Raw genomic sequence first — 22,422 nt, 5'->3', positions numbered from 1 at the left:
AATTAAGGTTTTTTTTTTTTTTAATGGAACTTATAACAAACCAGCCCTCATCTATGTAAATTAATAAAGAAATATTAAATAATCCTATAAACACCAAATAATTTTCAATTGAGCCATCACTCTTGAAGCATTGTGGTGAATGACATCCTTATGGGCTTGTGATATTACAAGTCTTACTGGCAAATATGAGTTCTAATCCTACTTTCTTTACAAAACCCAACCCAAGCTCTAAGAGCAGTTCCTTGTCCCACCAAAAACCTCCCCCGGAAAGGCCGGTGGTGGCGGTGGTGCTGTTTTGATTAGCTAAGCTCCAGGATTCTATAGTTTCTTGAAAATAAGCCGAGGAGGTGCGGGTTTTTTCGCAATTCTTGAGCGGCCCAATTTGATTAGAAAACTAGCATCTAAAATCATAATTCGATTTTATATTTAATAATAAAACAAGAAAATTATTTTCTTAAAAATCTCAATCACGATTACGAAATAAGAAAATTAAAGGAAGGAGGAAATGAGGAATGAAAAAGAAACCAAATATAAAAGCAAAATATTCCATTTTTTTTTAATTATGTGGATTTTATTTTATTTTTATTAAATGGATAAGAGGATAGAGTTTGTTTGCATGGAGTGAGAATAGTTAACGTGGATTCAAATATTTTTAAAAAACGAGACTAAATCTTTGACCAAAAGAGATAATTGCTGTGAATAAAAGATAAATTAATGTAATAATATTTTGGATAAGAAATATACATAGAATAAAAGGAAAACATTCTATTATTTGAAATCATATGTTATTTACTTATTTTTTATATATATATATATATAGTTTACTTCCACCTAAGCTAGAAGAGTTAAACTTAAACTTAATTAATTTTAGAATTAAACTTAAACACAAACTGAAACAGAATTCAAATACATAAAATAAAAGATAATTAATTATGATTGGATTTTAGAATAAAATAAAATATTTTACAGAATAAAAGACACGTAAGGAGATCAAATTTTATAATAAAATATATCTATTTAAAAACATATAAGATCAATGATGAATTTTAGATTGAGTAAATCTCAACTAACAGATACATGCTCCTATAAATTCAAGCATAAAATACATTATTTTTCACTCTGCTTTTGCTTACCGGTAAAAAAAAAAAAAAATGCATCCTTCAAAGGTATTGCTCGCCACCCTTTTCTTTTTCACGCTCGCTCCTTGGGCTACTGCTAGTAAGGTTACCTACGATGGCAGAGCAATCATCATCGATGGCAAACATAGGCTTCTGGTGTCTGGTTCAATCCATTATCCCAGGAGCACTGCCCAGGTATATTTATTTATATTTTTTTATTAATCCCAGTGTATGTGTATATATATATATGTTCAACTTAATAATTTATATTTGAATTTTATAGATGTGGCCGGATTTGGTTAAGAAATCCAGGGAAGGTGGACTGGACGCCATTGAAACCTATGTTTTCTGGGATTCTCATGAACCTGCTCGTCGGGAATATGATTTCAGTGGCAACCTGGACCTTATAAGGTTTCTTAAGACAATCCAAGATGAAGGGCTCTATGCTGTTCTTCGTATTGGACCGTATGTTTGTGCTGAATGGAATTATGGGTGTGTAGTAGTTTTTTTTGTTTTTTTTATTTAATTGAATTCCTGTTTTATTTTTTTATAATTTTTTTAATTTTTATTGCTCAGTGGGCTCCCTGTATGGTTGCATAACATGCCTGGTGTTCAGATGCGAACTGCTAATGATGTTTTCATGGTAAGAAAATAGTGATTTAAGTCTTAATTATAGTATTTACTACAACTAATCATTTATTATAATTAATTTAATTCGTTTTTATCTTCAGAATGAGATGAGGAATTTCACTACATTGATAGTTAATATGGTGAAGCAAGAGAATCTTTTTGCATCACAAGGAGGTCCTGTTATTCTTGCCCAGGTACATTTTTTTATTTATTTAATATATATTTTCTATTTTAAATCCTAAATAAACTCATTAATTATTCTTCTTCTTTATTGACAAATTAAATTGTTTCCAGATTGAGAACGAATATGGCAACGTCATGTCGTCTTATGGAGATGAAGGGAAGGCGTATATTGAATGGTGTGCAAACATGGCTCAGTCACTTCACATTGGAGTTCCATGGCTCATGTGCCAGCAGTCCGATGCTCCAGAACCGATGGTACTCTTTTTTTTTTTCTTCTTAAATTTATTAATTATTTTTTTATTTTATTTAATTCCTGTGATTGATTTTTGTTACCAGATCAACACATGCAATGGCTGGTACTGTGACCAATTCACTCCTAATAGGCCAACTAGTCCTAAAATGTGGACTGAGAATTGGACCGGCTGGTAACTCATATGTTTTTATTTATTTATTTTTAATATTTAAACTTTGTTTTAATTTCTTGTTTGACATATAAACCCAATAGTAATTAAATTTTATTTTATTTAATTCTTAAAATTGATTTCTTTAGGTTTAAGAGCTGGGGTGGTAAAGATCCACACAGAACTGCTGAGGATCTTGCTTTTTCTGTAGCAAGATTTTACCAACTTGGAGGCACTTTTCAAAACTATTATATGGTTGGTTTAAATCTAACAATTTCGTTAATCTTTGTTTTGTTAATCACAATAATAATTAATTTGCTAACATATTTTATTATATATCTTAGTATCATGGTGGAACCAATTTCGGTAGAACAGCCGGCGGTCCATATATCACTACATCTTATGATTATGATGCACCGCTAGATGAATATGGTAATAAACTATTTAATAGTAATAAATTATTATTTGTTTTATTATAATTATCATGATCATATATTATATGATTTTAATAGGGAATCTGAATCAACCAAAATGGGGGCATTTGAAGGAGCTTCATGATGTGTTGCACTCCATGGAAGATACTCTTACACGAGGGAACATCTCCTCAGTTGACTTTGGCAATTCTGTCTCGGTTTGTATTATAATTTCTTTATTATCAAGGATTTAATTAATTAGAAACATTTAAGCTTAATATATATTATGTTAACATTATTGTATATTTATTTATTTATTTATCAGGGCACTATTTATTCAACTGAGAAGGGATCGAGCTGCTTTTTGACCAATACAGACTCTAGAAACGACACAACAATCAATTTTCAAGGCTTAGACTATGAAGTGCCAGCATGGTCTGTTAGTATACTGCCTGATTGTCAAGATGTGGTGTACAATACGGCTAAGGTAAATGGGATTAATTTATATAAATCTGTAGTTTATTAAATATTCTTTTTCAAGTTTTATTTAACAATTGTTTATAATTAATATTGTTAGGTTTCAGCTCAAACATCTGTGATGGTGAAGAAAAAAAATGTTGCTGAGGATGAGCCCGCTGCTCTTACATGGTCATGGAGGCCCGAGACGAACGATAAATCGATTCTTTTTGGAAAAGGAGAGGTCTCGGTTAATCAGATTCTTGACCAGAAAGATGCGGCAAATGATCTGAGTGATTATCTCTTCTACATGACAAGGTATACTTTCTGTTCTTATTTTAATATTATTCGTTAATTAATATCTAATTAATTACCTAATTAATTATTTTGAATTTACAGTGTGAGTCTTAAGGAAGATGATCCCATCTGGGGGGACAATATGACTCTTCGGATTACAGGCAGTGGTCAAGTACTTCATGTATTTGTTAATGGGGAATTTATAGGTAACAACCAAATTCTTCTTATTTAAAAGGGTTTATTATATATTTTATATATTAATTAGGATGCTAACATTGTTGTTTTTTATTATTAGGTTCTCAATGGGCTAAGTATGGAGTTTTCGATTATGTTTTCGAGCAACAAATAAAATTAAACAAGGGGAAAAACACCATTACTTTGCTCAGTGCTACGGTTGGATTTGCGGTAATTAATCTTAACAATCTATATAATCATTTATTGAAGTGAAATTCTTGATTATTTAGTCATCTAATTAACGTTTTTTTTTAATTATTCTGTAGAACTATGGTGCTAATTTTGACTTGACACAAGCTGGTGTTCGTGGCCCTGTGGAGCTTGTTGGATACCATGACGATGAAATAATAATTAAAGATTTATCTTCACACAAATGGTCCTATAAGGTTGGATTGGAAGGCTTGCGTCAAAACCTTTATAGCTCTGATTCTTCGAAATGGCAACAAGATAATTACCCCACGAACAAGATGTTTACGTGGTATAAGGTAAATCTTAACCCTAATGATCTATTAATTACATGTAGCTTCATGCATGCTCATATATATATATATATGTTTTTTATTTTTATTTTTGTAGGCTACCTTCAAAGCTCCTCTGGGAACAGATCCAGTTGTGGTGGATTTACTTGGCCTGGGAAAAGGTCTAGCTTGGGTTAATGGTAACAGCATTGGTCGATACTGGCCAAGTTTCATTGCTGAGGATGGATGCAGTCTTGATCCATGCGATTATCGAGGTTCCTACGATAACAACAAATGTGTAACCAATTGTGGCAAACCAACTCAAAGATGGTAATAGTTTTTTTTAAGAACTGTTTTTTATATGATTTTTTGTTGTGACTATGATCTGATGTCTTGTTCTATTCATTCTCTACAGGTATCATGTTCCTAGATCCTTCCTTAACAACGAAGGTGATAACACTTTGGTCTTGTTCGAGGAATTTGGTGGAGACCCTTCTTCGGTTAATTTCCAAACTACTGCAATCGGATCAGCATGCGTCAATGCTGAGGAGAAGAAGAAAATCGAGCTCTCATGCCAAGGAAGGCCAATTTCTGCAATTAAATTCGCCAGCTTCGGCAATCCACTAGGGACATGCGGATCTTTTTCGAAGGGCACTTGTGAAGCCTCGAATGATGCCTTATCTATTGTCCAAAAGGTAATTAAATCGATCTTACCTCTAGGTTTTGCTTGTTTTGTTGATTGTTACAACTGAGTGTTCGAACAAATAATCGAATATTAATTTATCTTTTTTATTTCTTACAGGCATGTGTTGGCCAGGAGTCTTGCACCATTGATGTTTCTGAAGATACATTTGGCTCGACTACCTGTGGTGACGATGTCATTAAGACCCTTGCTGTGGAGGCTATTTGTTAGGGCTTTTTTTTTTTTTTTTTTTGTTATTAGTGTTCTTTATTGAACAATGTTCTTAGTTTTTGCATTGGTACGTATGTGGATTTTTTTCGTTTTGTTAGGGTTTTTTATTTCTAGTTCTCTCTATTGAACAAGGGTTTTTCGTTTTCTCAGTGGTATTATTTAGATTTTTATCTCCAGTCTCATTTTTCCCCCCAATTATATATTCTTTTTATTGTTTTTAACATTTATCTGCCATTAGAAATAAACTTTCTGGCAAAAGAGAATACACGCACAGCACATATCTTGAAACTTGTTAAGAAATGAAATCATAACATGACGTTGGCCGGACCCTCTTCATTTTCTAGCTAGCTGCAGCCTCTTTCACTAATATTTTGAAATCTTCTCCCTAATCCCCCAACCTTCAAGCTGTCTTCTGTTACGCAACATCTATGCTGTGCAATAGATATGGAGCACGGCAGGGTTATTAATTACTCCAAATTAGTGCCGGGAAGTTCTCTGGGATAAGGGATGTTGTTGCTAGAGCGGGTTAAGGGTAAGGAACTGCTAGGATTTCAGTGTTGTGGGCAACATCTCTACTGTGTTTTGGGGAGAAATAGGTTGAATATATTTTGGCTTGGTGCTACTGTGTATATATATGATAATAATCTGCAAGGAGTAGGTTTATGTGAATGTTATGTGAATAAAGAAATGGGCATGAAGTATTCATCGCTTGATTCTTGATTGTTGACTGGTTTCCATCTCTACTATCCATTAAATGCCAGCTTCAATGGCTATCATAAATTACTTTAGCATATCACAAAACATAGTGTTCAGTTTTTATGATAATTCACACAAATTATTAATGAAAAATCTTCTAAATCTTTTTAGAAAAAAAATTACTATTCCTTTGAATACTAACTTTTATATATATATATATTAGGTGTTTTGTAATTTATATAGTTTATATACATAAAATACAAGATATAATATTCTATTAATTTATAAGGAAACGTAAAAACCCTATAAATGATATTATATCAATTTGCTCATTTGATAATATCTCATATATTTTAGGATAATTTTAAAAAATTATTTAATCAAACCCTACTTGATTTTTCTAGATCGAGAATTGTAATTCCCTGTATAAATAATACTTTAATCCTTAATTTTTAAAACTTATTCACAATCAAGTCACACTTGATTTTTTTTTTTGATAATCATCGAGAGTATATTGAGAAGGCCATAAAGCGAATAGCCAAAAAGAAATACAAGAGATAAAAAAAAAAAAACTGATCTACTACAGCAAACAACAAGAAGACTACCTAAGATTTCTTATTACACCATAATTTGATGCCATCAGAAGATCTTAAGAGGTCATTTCCTGTATAATTGAAGTTTAAATCTTGAGAATGCAACCAAATAGCAACCCGATGAAGGATGGTGGAGAAACAATCAAACAAGTTTATAGTTCCCTCCTCAAAAACAATTTTGTTCCTCAGCAACCATATACCCCAAATAGTACTACTTGAAATTAATCTCCAAGCTGATCTTTGGAATTTGCCATGTACCATTTCGGGCCACTGCAGAAGCAGCAAGTCAATTGTTCTCGGTAAACAACATTGGATACCCCACCAATCCAAAACTTTCATCCAAACACTCCTAGAAAAGTTACAATGTATAAAAAGATGCTCTGAGGTTTCCAAATTTGAGCTGCAAAAGACACATGAAGCTTGTGTGGCAGACAAAACAGTCCGTTGATGGAGAAAAGCTCTTGTACTAACTTTGTCCTGTACTGCCAACCAGAGAAACACCTGAACTTTTGGAGGGGCCCCTTTAATCCGAACATTGGCTTCGAAGACTCTATCAGTCGCAGAGGAAGTATTGTCAATTAGGGTGCAACACGATTTAACTGAGAAGCTTCCATCAGAATTACATGACCATATAAGTTTGTCATCTTTTCCTTATCGAATTATCGTTGGCTCCAGCATTGAGAGCAAATGATGGTATTGTTGCTCTTCATAAGATAAGAGCTTCCTACGCCAAACCAAATTCCATCGCCATTGATCATTCACCCATTGACCCATCTCATTAACCAAACAATTCCGAAAAGTAGAAATTTGGTAAAGCTTAGGGAAAATGCTACGTAAAACATTTGATCCTATCCACACGTCAGACCAGAAAAGGATGGAGGATCCATCTCCAATCTTGAATTTAATGTTTTCACGTAATACTAAGCCGATGACACTGTTTGAATCCAAGATTGACAAAACGTCTTTCCAAAATGGGGAAATATGACCATGCAATTTTTGGATTCCATTCTCGAAAGTTGGGGAGTAAAAATGGGTTGTTACCTGTTTTCATAAGGCATGGTCTGGTAAGTTTAGCCTCCATATCCATTTGAAAAGCATGGAAATATTTTTTGACATTAAAGAACCCAACCTGAGGCCTCCTTCTTTTCTAGCTTTCACAACAATACGCCACTGTACCTTGCAAATTTTCTTTTGCTTTGCCACTCCAGACCACAAGAATCTTCGTTGAATAGATGTTAGTAAATTACAGACACCTTTCGGCATAAGAAAAGAAGACATATAATATACTGGCAATGAAATCAAGACACTTTTGATTAGGCAGATACGTCCTGCCATACTAAGCATACGACCTCTCCACATGCTCAACTTTCATCCGAAATTCTCAATAATAGGCTTCCATGTAGACAATCTTTTAGGATTGGATCCTAAAGGCATGCCTAGATAAGAGCAAGGCAAGAAATCAAATCTGCAAAAGACTGAATATGCCATACTAGCACAAGTTTCTTCCCCAACATTTATGCCAATTAAAGAGCTTTTATGGAAGTTAATGTGCAAACCTGAACAAATAGCGAACCACAACAGGATCCTTTTAACTGTTTTGACCATATGAAGATTAGCAGGCATGAAGATTAAAGTGTCGTCTGCATATTGTAGGTGACTGAGGCAAAAGCTATCTCCAAAAGGGATACCTTTGAAAAGATCATTTGAAGCTGCTCTTTGAAACAAAACAGATAATCCCTCTGCTGCTATTAGAAAAAGGAATGGAGAAAGGGGGTCACTTTGGCGAATCCCACGGCCCATCAAGAATTCCTTAGAAGGAGATCCATTAATCAGCACTGATAATTTTGCGGTGGAGATGCAAGTGTTGATCCAATTAATCTATTTTTCACCAAAACCCATATGCCTCATAACCTGCTCTAAATAATCCCACTTCACACTATCGAAAGCTTTGTGAAAATCCACCTTAAAGATAAGGCTCGACACTCTGTGTCTTTTCAAGGAATGAACTGCTTCATTGGCAACCAAAAACCCATCAATTATTTGCCTCCCTGCCAAGAAAGCTGTTTGATTCTCACTGATAAGGTCATGCATAACCGCTTTCAGACGGCTAGAAAGAACCTTAGCCATTATCTTGTAAATGCCATGAATCAAACTAAGAGGCCTGAAGTCTTTGAAGCCAACTAGGGAAGCTATCTTCGGAATTAAATGAACATAAGCATGATTGACTCCTTTTGGAAGCCTACCTGTTTTGAAGAAATTTTTGGCCAGGTCTAACAGATCATCTGCAATGAAATTCCAAGCAAGCCTGTAGAATTTGAAATTGAAACCATCTGGACCCGGACTCTTGCTCCCATCACAATCCCAAACACTCTGCTTTAATTCTTCCAAAGTGATATCTCGCTCCAAGCTAGCTGAAGAAGAAGCCGAGAGTGTTTTAAAACCAACAGGCCCTAAACCAATTCGGAATCTATCATGACTTCTGAATAAGTTGGAGAAGAAGTTAACTGCCGCATCTTTTATGACCGGTAAACCTTCAACAACAGAACCATTATGAATCACTTTCAGGAGATGGTTTTTAGCCCTCCTGAAGTTAGCAACTAGGTGGAAGAAACGCGTGTTGCGATCGCCCAGGCGACACCAAATTTGGCGAGACTTTTGACGCCACATGCTTTCTATATGCAGGTTACATTGCCACTGATTCTTGATCAATGAATCAAGCGAGTTCTGCTCTGCAGTAGATAATTGCCCATACTCTGATTTCTTTTCTATATCTGAAATATTGCTTTGGATCAATGACAAAGCAGTCTCCTGATGCCCAAAACCAACCCTATTCCACTGTCTGAGCCAAGTTGCCATAAAGCTGAGCTTCTTAATGAGCTTGAACTGACCTGAAAATTCATTGCAAGCTTCATCCCATATACCCTTTACGATATCTTTAAAATTTGGATGATGGAGCCAACAATCCATGAATTTGAAAGGAATCCAACCTTTTTCTGCAGGTGAAACCCCTAGGATTAAAGGGCAATGATCAGAGAACCCTCTTGGAAGCCGTCGAAGAGACAAAATGGGGAATTGCAAATGACAACAAGGACTAGAAAAAATACGGTCTAGTTTACTCATGGATCCCCCACGAAACCAGGTGTATAGACCCTCTGACATGTTGTACTCGATTAGGTTGCAATCATCAATAAAAAGTCTAAAAGCCGTTGAACCCACCTTGTTAATGAAGCCACTGCTTCTGTCACTTCGCAACATAGTTTCATTGAAGTCACCTGCTAAAAACCAAGGACACTCAAAAGCAGCCTTCAGAATACGAAGGTCCTTCCAAAGAAGAAGTCTGTCAGCTTGATTGCAAGGGGCATAAACACCTACCACCGCCCCTGAGAAGCCTGTCAAGACATTCTGCCCAAATAACCCGATCCAACCATGACCATACTCCACTGATGATACCGCAAACTTAGAGTTATCCCACATAGCCAGAATGCCCCCTTTAGTACCTTCAGCCTCATTACCAAACCAAGAAACATTATTGACGCTCCATAATTGAAAAACCAATCTGTCTGAGTAACTTTGTAACTTAGTTTCAAACAAAAAACAAACCTCTATATCAAAATCCCTGATTAACTTTGAAACTGTCCTCTTCTTTCTAGCTAACCCCAAACCACAAGAATTCCATGAAAGAATCTGCATAAGAAAAGAGATTTAAAATCCTTACAGAACAAAGAGGAACATCTGCTCACTGGGATGCTTCCCAATCAGCCTTCTCTTTACGCCTTTGCTGATTTATATAGGATGTGAAGTCCTCTAAATTGTGAGGTTTTTCAATCTGTAAAACCTCTCCTATTTCCAGCATTAAACAAACCTCATCACCCTCAGAAGATTTATTGTTTTCGTCATGAGCTAGCAAGTTCCTCCTGTTACACCTCTGTATTGTTGAGTCCTCAGTATCCATCTCACTCGTATTAACTGTTTCATTCAAACTTCCATCAGCTGTAATCATCTTTGTACGTCGCAACTTCCTTCTTGTTTTTGCAGATAGAGCAATTGCACTCTCTTTTGTGTTTGCATCAGAGTGTAAAATAACTGGGTGATTCATGTGCTGCGGTTCCAGAATTACTATGGCCTGAGGATTGTATGTTGATTGAAGGGCTAAATCATTGTTTGATCCAAATGAAATAGAGAGAACGTCAGATGGGCTTTGAGATCCACTACCATAAACTGGGCTTGCAATCTGGGCCAATACAAGGGAGTCAAGGTCCAAGGCAGCTGCAGGGTTTCTAGCATCTTCTCTCAAAATAATAATTCTAATCAATGCATCTTATGTGTGTGACCTATTAGGCTCCTTAACAAGTTGGTTCAAATATAAATCACAATTTTAAATAAATTAAACAAAATTTAATAATTGATTGATTTATATTTGAAGATCAAATACAATATCTAGCAACTTGTTATGAACCTTCAAATATTAGAAAAGTCATAAGTGATTTGACTTAACCTTTCAGTGACTAGTTTCTTAGTGTAATTATTATTCATTCATCACTAATGTTTTGATTTAAACATTATATCATGGAGTATGTCTATTATGTCATATCATATTTGTTACAATTTGAGAATAAATGAAATATTTCTCTTAATTCACCTAAGATGATGAATTCTCTCTTGATTACTTAAATACCTCCATATAGTTTGTTACACCCAATATTTATCCATTTATTACCCTTGTTTAGGATAATATGTAGCATGATCAAAACATATAACACTTTTATTTAAGATAACTTAGTTATCTCAAGTTTAAGGATCATTTATGCAACTGTTACGTTGACCTTTCCATAGACATAAATGATCTTTCTATATGAAATTCTCATGCGGGTCAATTTAGTGTACATATCATTTGACAAGCATCTACATATTAATTTTAGGCATCCCTCATATCTCGACTTATGAGAACAACTGCTTCTTTTTATAAAAAAAAGAACATAATATGTATAAGTCTCAACAACTCTAATTAATATCCAGTCTTAATAAAATATTAACTAAAAATATTTTAAGAACAATACTTTAATATAATAGTATTTTTGTAATTATGACTTTATAATTTAAAAAATTCAAAAATTAGATTCTTTGAAATCTCTCTATTTGGATTTTTCTTTATTTCACTTATGTAGAGAACTAAAAAGACCACAATAGCTTATATTGGAGTCATGTTTTTATGTGATGGCTTGAAGTGTTTGGTATAGCTTATGATTTTGGTTTTAAATACTTTTAGCTTGAAAAAACAATAAATTAATGTTTTTTTAATGTATTTTTTGATAGTTTAATATGTTGATATAAAAAATAAAATAAAAAATATTTTAATATATTTTTAATCAAAATTCTATTTTAAAAAAATAACCTGAATCATCATAATCTCAATCCCAAGCAGCCCTAAGTTCATTGCCAACATGAAGAAACAAAGGAGTATTCGGAGGATTTGCCAACAACTTAATTTAATCAGAGAGAATGCAAATGGCTTTGGTGAAAGACAACCAATACCAAATTGATTAATTGCTTAATAATCAAGAAAACATTTTAAAACGATAACACCAAGACAGTTTTTTGCTAGCTGCTAAAAGAGCACGAAAACTTAGCAGCTCATCTTTCAAGGTTCTCCTGCAAAAGAGAGATTCCACCATGTAAAAAACACAACTAGTTAGCTAATCAATGAGCAAAATTATGTAAAGCTAGCAGCCCGTGTGAGGTAGGCAAAACAGCAAATGATGGCAGCAAAGCTAGAGTTCTCTGGGCTGCATAGAATGAGCATGGATGAAGAATCCCTTTTTTTTTTTTTTTAATTACCTGAAAACAAACATAAAAATGCTCTCAAGTTCATGGAGGATCAATTTTATTACATTCCTATTTCAGCAACTGCTATTGATGGTGTTACAGATAAAAAAAGAGCCGTTGGGTTCGGTTAAATGGAGGAGGGGCTGTTTCAGGTTCTGAGATTGAAAGGTGGTTGTGCTGCCATCCATCGAGGCTATCAGTGTGTGGGTGGTCGCCAAAATTCAGCAGGGAGAGGAAATGGGAAGAGAGAGCAGATCGTTTTTTGTTTACTTATTTTTTCTCCGGTGGAACCAGTTCTGTCTTCAATCTCTGAAGTCTGAACCGAACCAACCAAACCTTTGTTCTTCTCTCTGTCTCTCTGTTCTTGTCCTCTGTTTACGTGTTTTGATTCTTACAACTCAATTATCCTCTTTTTCATACTAATTTTCAACACCTGTTTTCTGCAAGACTGACCCCTACGTGACCTTACTTTCTTCCTTTGTCCCATTCCTTCTTTCTCGCCGTGCTTTCAGCCCCTTCTTTTTTCTCTCCTTATTTGCAGCCGTGATTTCAGTTATGTTTGTTTTTTAGAATTTACTTTTTAAAAAATTATTTTTTAAAATTTTCTATGTATTTGCTATTAAAAAAGTTGGTCAACGGAAAATACTTTTCAATCAAATGAAAATTTAGCTTGGTTTCCAAAAAAGTGTTTTCCTAGAAAATTTGGACGGAAAACACTTTTCGGAAGTTATGAAAAATTTAAAAATATCATATTATTTGTTGATTATATCAAATTTGATTCTCAAACTTTTGATTGCTATATATATTTTGTTTTGAATATTTATTTTTCAATTTCATCTCTTAAAATTTAATTTTTATATTAACTTTGGTCCTCATTTTTATAATTGTTATTTGCTTTTCTCTTATCATTTTTTTATTGAAATTTTTTATCTATCAAATTTGATCCTCATTCGTTTGATTGTTACTTATTTTATTTGAAATAATTTATGAAATGTTAATTATTATTATTTTAATTTTTTAATCTTTTATTTTTTTTATTTTTTAGATTTGATCTCTATTATTTTGATTATTATTTATTTTATTTGAGATAATTTATGAATTTATGTTTTTTTTTTCAATTTCATTCTCATTCAACTTTTTAATTTATAAGATTTATTCCTCATTATTTTAATAAACTTGAGAAAAATAAAATATTAATAAGTTATTTTTCAGCTCATTTTCCATGACATAACCAAACACTGGAAATTTTTTTCAACTTATTTTTCATTACACTACCAAACATAAGAAAATAATTCACTTTTTTGGAATTCACTTTCTAAAAAAAAACTACTTTCCAGCAAACAAACGGGGCCTCCGAGTCCTTTTTTGCCTATTATGCACACGTGTTTCCAGGCAAAGAGCAATGAAAATTGGAAGGAAAAAAAAAAGGATAGATGAAAACACTATTGTAGTCCACAACTCCACATCGATTTTGTGTTCGAATAAGCAGTGGTTTCACTAATACTTTTTGTTTTTTTGCTAGATTTTCTTGCTCTGGTACGCCGCGGGGTGTATTATTTTTTTTTAATATAAAAAAATATATGAAGATTTGAATGACCTGAGTTAATTTAACTAATGTAGAAAAAAAAATAAAAAGTTTAGGGCCTAGTAAAGCTGATTTCATCTAATAAATTTTTAAAAAAGAAAGCACAGGAGAAAAAACTTGAGTCAACACGAGTTCAGTCTACCAACCCACCACCTGCAAAATAAAATTGAGATAAACAAATTTTTATTTTAAATAACCTAGAGAAAAAGAACAAAGTTAAATTAAAAAAAAATTGAAAAAAAACTTGAGTTATGGGTTAATCTAACGAACCTACAACTTGAGATAACTTTATAAAAAAAAATAAATAAAATAAGAAGTCTCAAGACCCAATAACTCAATATCAAAAGATAAAAAAAATATATTAAACAAAAATCCGAAGCAACTCAGGTTAACTTGACTAACACGTGATCCAGGATAACCCTAGTTAAAGAAAAGAAAAGAAAAAAAGCTCAAGTCTCAATAACTTATTGTTAAATGATGAAATAAAAAAAAAACAGGCAGAAGTTAAATTAAGCAAATCTTCAAAATCAGCAAGCATGATCATGAGACCGATATAACCTTATAAAAGACAGAAAAAGAAATCTTGAACAAAATTCTCAACCATCAAAAAAGAAAAAAGAAAAAAAATATTAATCAAAATAATGAGAGCCAAATTTGATATAAAAACTAATAAAAAATAATAATAAGGGACTTAGTCATAAAATAAAATAAAATAAGAAAAGGGTAAAAAAAACAATTAAAAGAATAAGAACCAAAATCGGATAAAAAACAAATGAAATGAAATGTTGAGAGACAAAATTGAAAGAAAAAATAAATTAAGAAAATGATAAAAAAAAATTAAAAGAACGAGGATCAAATATGGAAAAAAAAGGAAATAAAATGTTGAAGAAAAAAATTAAAAGAAAAAAACAAATCAAGAAAATAATAATAAAAACAATAAAAAGAATAAGAATTATATTTGATATAAAAACTAAACAAAATCAAATTAAAAGGGATGTAACTTCTTCTTTTTTAAAAAAAAAATTCCAAAACAAATAAAGACAGGTAAAAAGAAAAAGAGTATAATTAAAAGACAAAATAAATGAGAGGACATGTAATAACCCCAAATTTTCAAGACAAAGACACATACTTTAATACGGAATTAATGGGATTTTTTTTTAAATATATATCATGTACTCTACTACAAGTTTTACTTAAATTCTAGTAAAGTTCCCTTTATAATGAAATATTCCAAATTATCAACTTAATATTTGTTTTACTTATATTTCATGATCTCAATCCCTCGATATAATCATTTTGGATCACAATCCACATCAACCATCTTCCAATAATTGCAAATCATTTAAAATAACATACAAATATTTATATAACACATTAATTATAAAGTGTTGAGAATTTATATAAACTTTTAGCATAAATAATAAAAGTAGATAAATATAAAGAGCCATGTAAACAGCTCATCAAGTAATAAATGAGCATATAATATCTAGCCTATGTAAACAAAACTAATAAATAAGTCTATATACTCTGGCTTCTATGAAATAACTAAGAAAAACACAATAAACAAATACAAACAAATGATATAATTTAACTAATAATATTACATTAGATAAAATGTAGCTAGGTTCTCTCTCTCTCTCTTTTTATCTCGTGCTAATAAGTAAAATTTATGTATCCCATTTACTTGTCATTCCTTTATCTTTTATTCCAATTTTCAACATCTAACATCATATTATTATTTATCACTCATAACTAGGGTTAACTAATTCGATGCAGATATCAATTTCAAATTGATATCATTAGCCATCACCTTGAGTGTGACTAATCAAATGTATATCGATACCGAATCCATTTGACATCATTAACTTTCATTCCATTGAATAGCTAATCAAGTTTTCTAGTACATGTCGATGCCAATAAATTCATTGGCATCTTTAGCCTTCCCATATTTCGGGAACAACTCATCAAGTCCAATTCCATTTGTTTCTTTTATGTTGGATTTCAATGAACGAATTAATATCATTAGCCTTCCCATATTAATTTTAGGAATAATTAATCAAGTCTGAGTCTTTTTATTCCTTTCATGTTTATGGCAACGTCAATAAATCATTGATATCATTAGCCTTTCTATATTTCAGGATAACTAATGAAGTTCTTAAAAATTATATTTTTAATATATATTCATGAATTGCACATTTTAAAAAATCACAATTAAAACAATTCAAATGGTTAAAAATAAAATTATCAAGGTGTAGGACTCCTACTTATTGTATGTGATCCCAACATCTACTCTGCTCCATGATCTAGCTGCCGAGACGTTCCCTGACAAAATAAAACCAATTAATTACTATCAATTCTTATAAACTCAGGAACCATCACTTATAAGTTTCATTATAAGAATTTTCATCATGGTACGGTCCACATAATGAACTAAACATTTTCAATTTTTGTGACCATTACTTCCATTATTTTTCATGTAAGTTTACTAACTTAATTTTCCAAAACATATAATTGCCCAATTTCTTCTTTTCATTGCTCATAATTAATTATAATTTCATATAATTATACATAAATTATCCAAACTTTCTAAATTTCTTCATTTGACCGACCTTGAGGTCTTAATTTTCCTTATTCATTAGAATTTCTATCACAAATCATCTTATCAACATTAATTACACCCTTTCATAAATCAAAACACAATCTTACATATTTATCTTACAAAATCCTCAGCCAAAATGCTGTTATAATTCTACCAATACTAGATATGATCATTAATTTCATTTTAGATCATCATATCCACATCAATTCTCACCAAAACATATATTTTCTACAAGTTTAAAATCATTTACGCAATTTGTTTTACAACTAGTCACCCTATAACATGCAAGATTACCAAGTTTTTTTCTCTAATCACTCATTATTTTAAGCTATTTCATGCTATTTCACCCTAACAACATTACCCCATAACAATTTCACAAAACCTAGCTCCAATTCTCACGGAAGAACTCTAAATTCAAGAATTTAGAATTCAATAAAAAAATATCAATTAAACTTTGTGATAACTTGTTAAAATAAACTTATAAAAATTTACCAAAAAATAATATGCACTTTGAAGCTAACCAGTCAAACTTAAAAAATATCGTTCCACCTCTGGGAGCAAGGCAAAAACAAGCTTTATGTAGAGAAGAGCAAAATATTATACTTCAAGAAGTCAAACGTTCAAGAAGTCTTTTCCCCAACAGACCCGCCAGAAGAGGTCTTTACCCCAACAGACCCGCCAGAACGTCTTTACCGTAAGAGACCCGCCAGAAGACGTCTTTACCGTAACAGACCCGCCAGGACTATAAGTGAACTCAATAGCAGGAGCAATTCGCGACACAGACCGATCAAAACTATACAACAGGGAGTTACATGGTGTAAATTTATATATCATGCATGAATTAGTTAATATTATTTTAATTTCTTGATATATGGTTAATTGTATTTTAATTTCTAGTTAGGATGAAAGAAAGAAAGATATAAAAATAAACAATCTGATTTTAAAAGGATAAGGATAAGATACAACATCCTTTTGAGATCGAGTGTGTATCTCTAACTCGCTCTCTACTTCTATATGTATAAGAACAGGTGACAATATTCACTCACCATTCTCTTGCTTGATCGATAAACATGTCTTCTTCAGGGATTCTTGCTCTCTTCATCGTTTGTTTTTGCACGTCTGGCCGCCTGTGGGCTACTGCGACTCAGGTGACTTATGATAATAGGGCCATCATTATTGATGGCAAGCACAGAGTTCTTGTGTCTGGATCAATCCATTACCCCAGAAGCACTACACAGGCAATATTTTATATTCTGATCTTGATAGTTTTTCAACATGTTAATAATTCTCTGATTCTGATAAACATTTAGCTTATGTTTATAGTTTGATTTATATGTATATATAGATGTGGCCGGATTTGATGAAGAAATCAAGGGAAGGTGGGCTAGATGCCATTGAAACTTATGTTTTCTGGAATGCTCATGAACCTGCTCGTCGGCAATATGATTTTAGTGGCAATCTAGACCTTGTAAGGTTTCTTAAAGCAATCCAAGATGAAGGACTTTACGCTGTTCTTCGTATTGGACCGTACGTTTGTGCTGAATGGAATTATGGGTATGAGATCACGATGGTTTTTTCTTTGTTTTTATTTTCATGTTTTTATTTTTCTTTTAATTCTAATGTATTTTTCATTGAGCAGTGGCTTTCCTGTGTGGTTGCATAATATGCCTGGTATTCAGATGAGAACTGATAATGATGTTTTCAAGGTAAAAAAAATATATATTTAATTAATTTTACACCATTCTTTTCATCATATTAATTCAATTTGTTATTATTTACTGTTTAATTACTTAATTTATTTAAATTAATTCAGTTTTTTTTTTCACTGCAGAATGAGATGCAAAACTTCACTACATTGATCGTCGATATGGTGAAACGAGAAAACCTTTTTGCATCCCAAGGAGGTCCTGTTATTCTTGCTCAGGTATATTATAAATATATTTTAAAAGTTTTTATTTTTATTATAACTCTATTATTATTATTATTATTATTATTATTATTATTATTATTATTATTATTTTGAATTTTTGCTACATGTCATATATGGTAAGTGTTTTTGTCAAAATATTAATTATTTTCCATACTAACAAATTAAAATAAAAATGGGTATAGATTGAGAACGAATATGGCAATGTCATGTCATCTTATGGAGATGAAGGGAAGGCATACATGAATTGGTGCGCAAACATGGCTCAATCTCTTGACATTGGAGTTCCATGGCTCATGTGCCAGCAGGATGATGCTCCAGAACCAATGGTATAGTTTATTATTATTATTTTTTTCATGATTTTATCTTTTTGATTAATCCTATAAAAATGTAGTATCTTAATATTAGTTTGTGATTGATTTTTTTAATAATGATTTTCTTTTTTTGACTAATCTTAGTAATTTTAATTTTACTACATAAAGGTATCTGTGATTGATTTTTGCATTAATCTTATAAAAATGTAGTATTTTAATTATTAATATTAGTAATTTTAATTTTACTATAAAAAATAATATTTTAATCTTAGTTTGTGATTGATTTTTTTAAAATTATTGTTAGCAGGTCAGAACTGGTTTCTGTAATCATGATTATTTTTTTTTATTAATATTAGTGATTTTAATTTTACTATAAAGATTAATATCATAATTTTATTTTGTGATTAATTTTTGTAATTATTGCGAACAGATCAGTACATGCAATGGTTGGTATTGTGATCAATACCAACCTAGGAGATCAAATATTCCTAAAATGTGGACGGAGAATTGGACTGGCTGGTAATTTATATTTTTTTATTTATATATTATTTACTAATATTAATTGAAACTCCGTATAAATTAATATATTATTTAATTATAATTTTTAAAATTACTTTTTTCAAGGTATAAGAATTGGGGTGGTAAAGATCCACACAGGACTGCTGAGGATCTTGCTTTTGCTGTAGCAAGATTTTATCAATTGGGAGGCACTTTTCAAAACTACTATATGGTTAGTTTATGCTTTAAATCTTTTATATTTATAGTTTTATTTTATAATAACTATATTTTTTCATAATTAACTTCATTTTTTGTAACATTAGTTTTATACTATGCTATTTTAGTACCATGGTGGAACTAATTTTGGTCGATCAGCCGGTGGTCCATACATTACTACATCCTATGATTATGACGCACCACTGGATGAATATGGTAACAACTTATTTAATAATTAATTTATTGATTTTACTACATAGTTTGAGATCATGGTCTTATATGTTTTTGTTTTTTTGTTTTTAAATATAATTCTTAACAGGAAACCTGAACCAACCAAAATGGGGGCATTTGAAGCAACTTCATGACCTATTGCATTCCATGGAGGATATTCTCACAACAGGGAACGTTTCCTCTGTCGATTTGGGTGATGATTCTGTTTGGGTAATTTTTTTTTTGTTAATTATTTAATACTTATTTTTTTAATATTATTTGTATTTTTGTTAATTATTTAATACTTGATTTTGCTTTAATATTGCATCTTTATTTATTTTTTTAGGGCACTATATATTCAAATGAAGGTGGATCAAGCTGTTTTTTGGCCAATGTAGACCAAGGGACTGATAAAACAATCAATTTCCAAGGCATAAATTATACAGTACCAGCATGGTCTGTTAGTATACTTCCAGATTGTCAAAATGTGTCTTACAATACAGCCAAGGTAATTATAATTTATAGTTTATTTTAATATTTTTATCAAAATTTTATAATTTATTTATCAAAACTATATAAGTTGTATATCAATATTATTAGTTATCAGCTCAAACATTTATCGCTATTATTATTATTATTATTATTATTATTATTATATTTTTATATCAAATTTATAGTTTATTACAATATTTTTATTAAAATCTTATATATATATATTACTAGGTATCTACTCAAACATCAGTGATGGTCAAGAAAGCAAACGTCGCCGAAGATGAGCCCATTTCTCTTAAATGGTCATGGAGACCTGAAATGGACGATAAGACTATACTTCTTGGAAAGGGAGATGTCACCATTAATCAGATTCTTGACCAAAAAGAGGCAGCGAATGATTTGAGTGATTATTTATTCTACATGACAAGGTCATTTTTCGATGTTTATGTATTATTTTTTTGTTTCAATACATTATTTATTATATTATTGGAGGTTTATTTGGTTAATTTTTTTTTATTTAACAGTATAAATCTTAAAAAAGATGATCCAGTCTGGAGTTATAATATGACACTCCGAGTTAAAAGTAGCGGCCAAATTCTTCATGCCTTTGTTAATGGAGAACTTATTGGTGAGAAAAAGAAAATCTTGGTTATTAAGTCTTATATATTCTTGTTTTTATTTATTTTAAATTCTAATTATAATGTGGATAAATTTATTTATCTTTTGGTGATAGGTTCTCAATGGTCTAAGAATGGCGGTGAGAGTTTTGTTTTTGAGCAAAACGTGAAATTGAATCATAAGAAAAACACAATTAGTCTGCTCAGCGCTACAGTTGGATTCACGGTAAAAATCAATCCTAATTTTTAATAATCTTTCAATGAGTATTGTTAATTAGTGCTTAATTGGTGTTTTTTTTTCAATAAATTTGAAGAACTATGGAGCCAATTTTGATCTGGTACCATCTGGGATTACTGGTCCAGTCGAGCTGATTGGCTACCATGGTGATGATGAGACAGTTGCCAAGGATTTATCATCACAAAAATGGTCATACAAGATTGGATTGGAAGGTTTGAATCAAGAACTCTACAGCAGTCAATCTCTTAAGTGGCAAGAAGATAGCTTCCCTGTAAACAGGACCTTAACTTGGTACAAGGTAAATTAAATTAATTAATTTTAATGCATTATATGTGCAAGTTATTGTTTCTGTTGCGTTTCAAAACCTTAATGTATTATACATCATGTATGTTTATTTGCGTAATATATCATGTTTGAAATTGCGATTGAACCATAGTTTAAAACACGGAATTTGTGGTGACATATTATAAATTATTTTTAATTTTTGTAGACTGTGTTCAAAGCTCCTTTGGGAACAGATCCTGTTGTGGTAGATTTACTTGGCATGGGAAAAGGTCTAGCTTGGGTTAATGGTAACAGCATTGGTCGATATTGGCCGAGTTTCATAGCTGAGGGTGATTGCAATCTTGAACCATGTGATTATCGAGGTTCATACGACAGCAGCAAGTGTCTCTCTAACTGTGGCCATCCAACTCAAAGATGGTAATCATTTTGCCCTTCGAAGAACTATTTTCTGAGGATTATTTTGTTGTTGCTTTAACGTTCCAGTTGATGTCTTTGTCAGGTATCATGTCCCAAGATCATTCCTTAATGACACTGGCGATAACACATTGGTCTTGTTTGAAGAGTTTGGTGGAAACCCTTCATCGGTTAATTTCCGAACTATTGCTATTGGATCAGCATGCATCAGTGCTGAGGAGAACAGGAAGATCGAGCTCTCATGCCAAGGAAGACCGATTTCTGCTGTTAAATTTGCTAGCTTCGGTAATCCACAAGGGTCTTGTGGATCTTTTGTGAAGGGATTTTGTGAGGGATCAAAGGATGCATTATCTGTTGTCGAAAAGGTAAGTGTTTATTTTTTGTTTTTATTTTATTTTATTATTCTTTGGCCTTTGCAACCTGTTAATTTTTCATTTTTGTTCTTCTTCACAGGCATGTGTTGGCCAGGAGTCGTGCACCATTGATGTTTCCGAAGATACATTTGGCTCGACTACCTGTGGTGATGATGTTATCAAGACCCTTTCTGTGGAGGCTATTTGTTAGGGCTTTTTTTTGTTATTAGTTCTCTCTAAGTCTCTATTAGACAACGATTTTTTAAGATTTTAGGCACTTTGCCATGGATTATTTTTTAGTTTTTTAACTGTCGAAAAGCTGGGACAATTTCGATGTCTTCTTCTCACAGGAACTCACACTAAAACTATCCCCGAGATACTATTTTTCATCCTTATAACCAAATACGTATTTGTCTTTTCTGTCCTCGAATGCTAATCAAATGCAACTTAACAAATAAA

General features: G+C 31.9%; 2 protein-coding genes across 3 annotated transcripts; both read left to right on the top strand.

Annotated features, from left to right (window-relative positions):
• The first annotated feature begins 1,110 nt into the window (after window positions 1-1,110).
• On the top strand, window positions 1,111-5,273 carry LOC7476854 (beta-galactosidase 15). The gene is made up of 17 exons (XM_024605238.2): window positions 1,111-1,313; window positions 1,402-1,610; window positions 1,695-1,761; window positions 1,850-1,942; window positions 2,043-2,186; window positions 2,268-2,356; window positions 2,482-2,587; window positions 2,677-2,764; window positions 2,845-2,963; window positions 3,071-3,232; window positions 3,323-3,519; window positions 3,601-3,704; window positions 3,794-3,903; window positions 3,999-4,217; window positions 4,309-4,520; window positions 4,606-4,885; window positions 4,993-5,273. Exons 1-17 carry the CDS (start codon window positions 1,152-1,154, stop codon window positions 5,101-5,103), a joined length of 2,472 nt encoding a protein of 823 aa, XP_024461006.2. The 5' UTR covers window positions 1,111-1,151; the 3' UTR covers window positions 5,104-5,273.
• An 11,899-nt stretch (window positions 5,274-17,172) lies between these two features.
• LOC18094334 (beta-galactosidase 15) lies at window positions 17,173-22,379 on the top strand. 2 transcript variants are annotated; one of them, XM_024593338.2, is made up of 17 exons: window positions 17,173-17,637; window positions 17,745-17,953; window positions 18,039-18,105; window positions 18,231-18,323; window positions 18,512-18,655; window positions 19,071-19,159; window positions 19,265-19,370; window positions 19,483-19,570; window positions 19,674-19,795; window positions 19,911-20,072; window positions 20,288-20,484; window positions 20,581-20,684; window positions 20,790-20,899; window positions 20,988-21,209; window positions 21,402-21,613; window positions 21,696-21,975; window positions 22,064-22,379. In XM_024593338.2, exons 1-17 carry the CDS (start codon window positions 17,470-17,472, stop codon window positions 22,172-22,174), a joined length of 2,484 nt encoding a protein of 827 aa, XP_024449106.1. In that variant the 5' UTR covers window positions 17,173-17,469; the 3' UTR covers window positions 22,175-22,379. The 2 variants fall into 2 exon arrangements, with proteins under 2 accessions (XP_024449106.1, XP_024449105.1); XM_024593337.2 differs by lacking the exon at window positions 17,173-17,637 and having other exon boundaries at window positions 17,711-17,953.
• The last annotated feature ends 43 nt before the right edge of the window (window positions 22,380-22,422 follow it).

This window comes from Populus trichocarpa, chromosome 1 (assembly GCF_000002775.5).
Source record: "Populus trichocarpa isolate Nisqually-1 chromosome 1, P.trichocarpa_v4.1, whole genome shotgun sequence".
Taxonomy (NCBI): domain Eukaryota; kingdom Viridiplantae; phylum Streptophyta; class Magnoliopsida; order Malpighiales; family Salicaceae; genus Populus; species Populus trichocarpa.
The sequence above is the reverse complement of the archived record's forward strand: the minus strand, read 5'-3'. Positions and strand labels throughout refer to the sequence as shown.

Coding starts and splice junctions, on each gene's coding strand:
- LOC18094334 (XM_024593338.2), top strand. CDS start 17,470: ATGTCTTCTTCAGGGATTCTTGCTCTCTTCATCGTTTGTTTTTGCACG. Junction 19,371..19,482: donor CTTTTCAAAACTACTATATG/GTTAGTTTATGC, acceptor ATGCTATTTTAG/TACCATGGTGGAACTAATTT. Junction 20,073..20,287: donor TGTCTTACAATACAGCCAAG/GTAATTATAATT, acceptor ATATATTACTAG/GTATCTACTCAAACATCAGT.
- LOC7476854 (XM_024605238.2), top strand. CDS start 1,152: ATGCATCCTTCAAAGGTATTGCTCGCCACCCTTTTCTTTTTCACGCTC. Junction 1,314..1,401: donor ATCCCAGGAGCACTGCCCAG/GTATATTTATTT, acceptor TGAATTTTATAG/ATGTGGCCGGATTTGGTTAA. Junction 2,765..2,844: donor TGCACCGCTAGATGAATATG/GTAATAAACTAT, acceptor TGATTTTAATAG/GGAATCTGAATCAACCAAAA.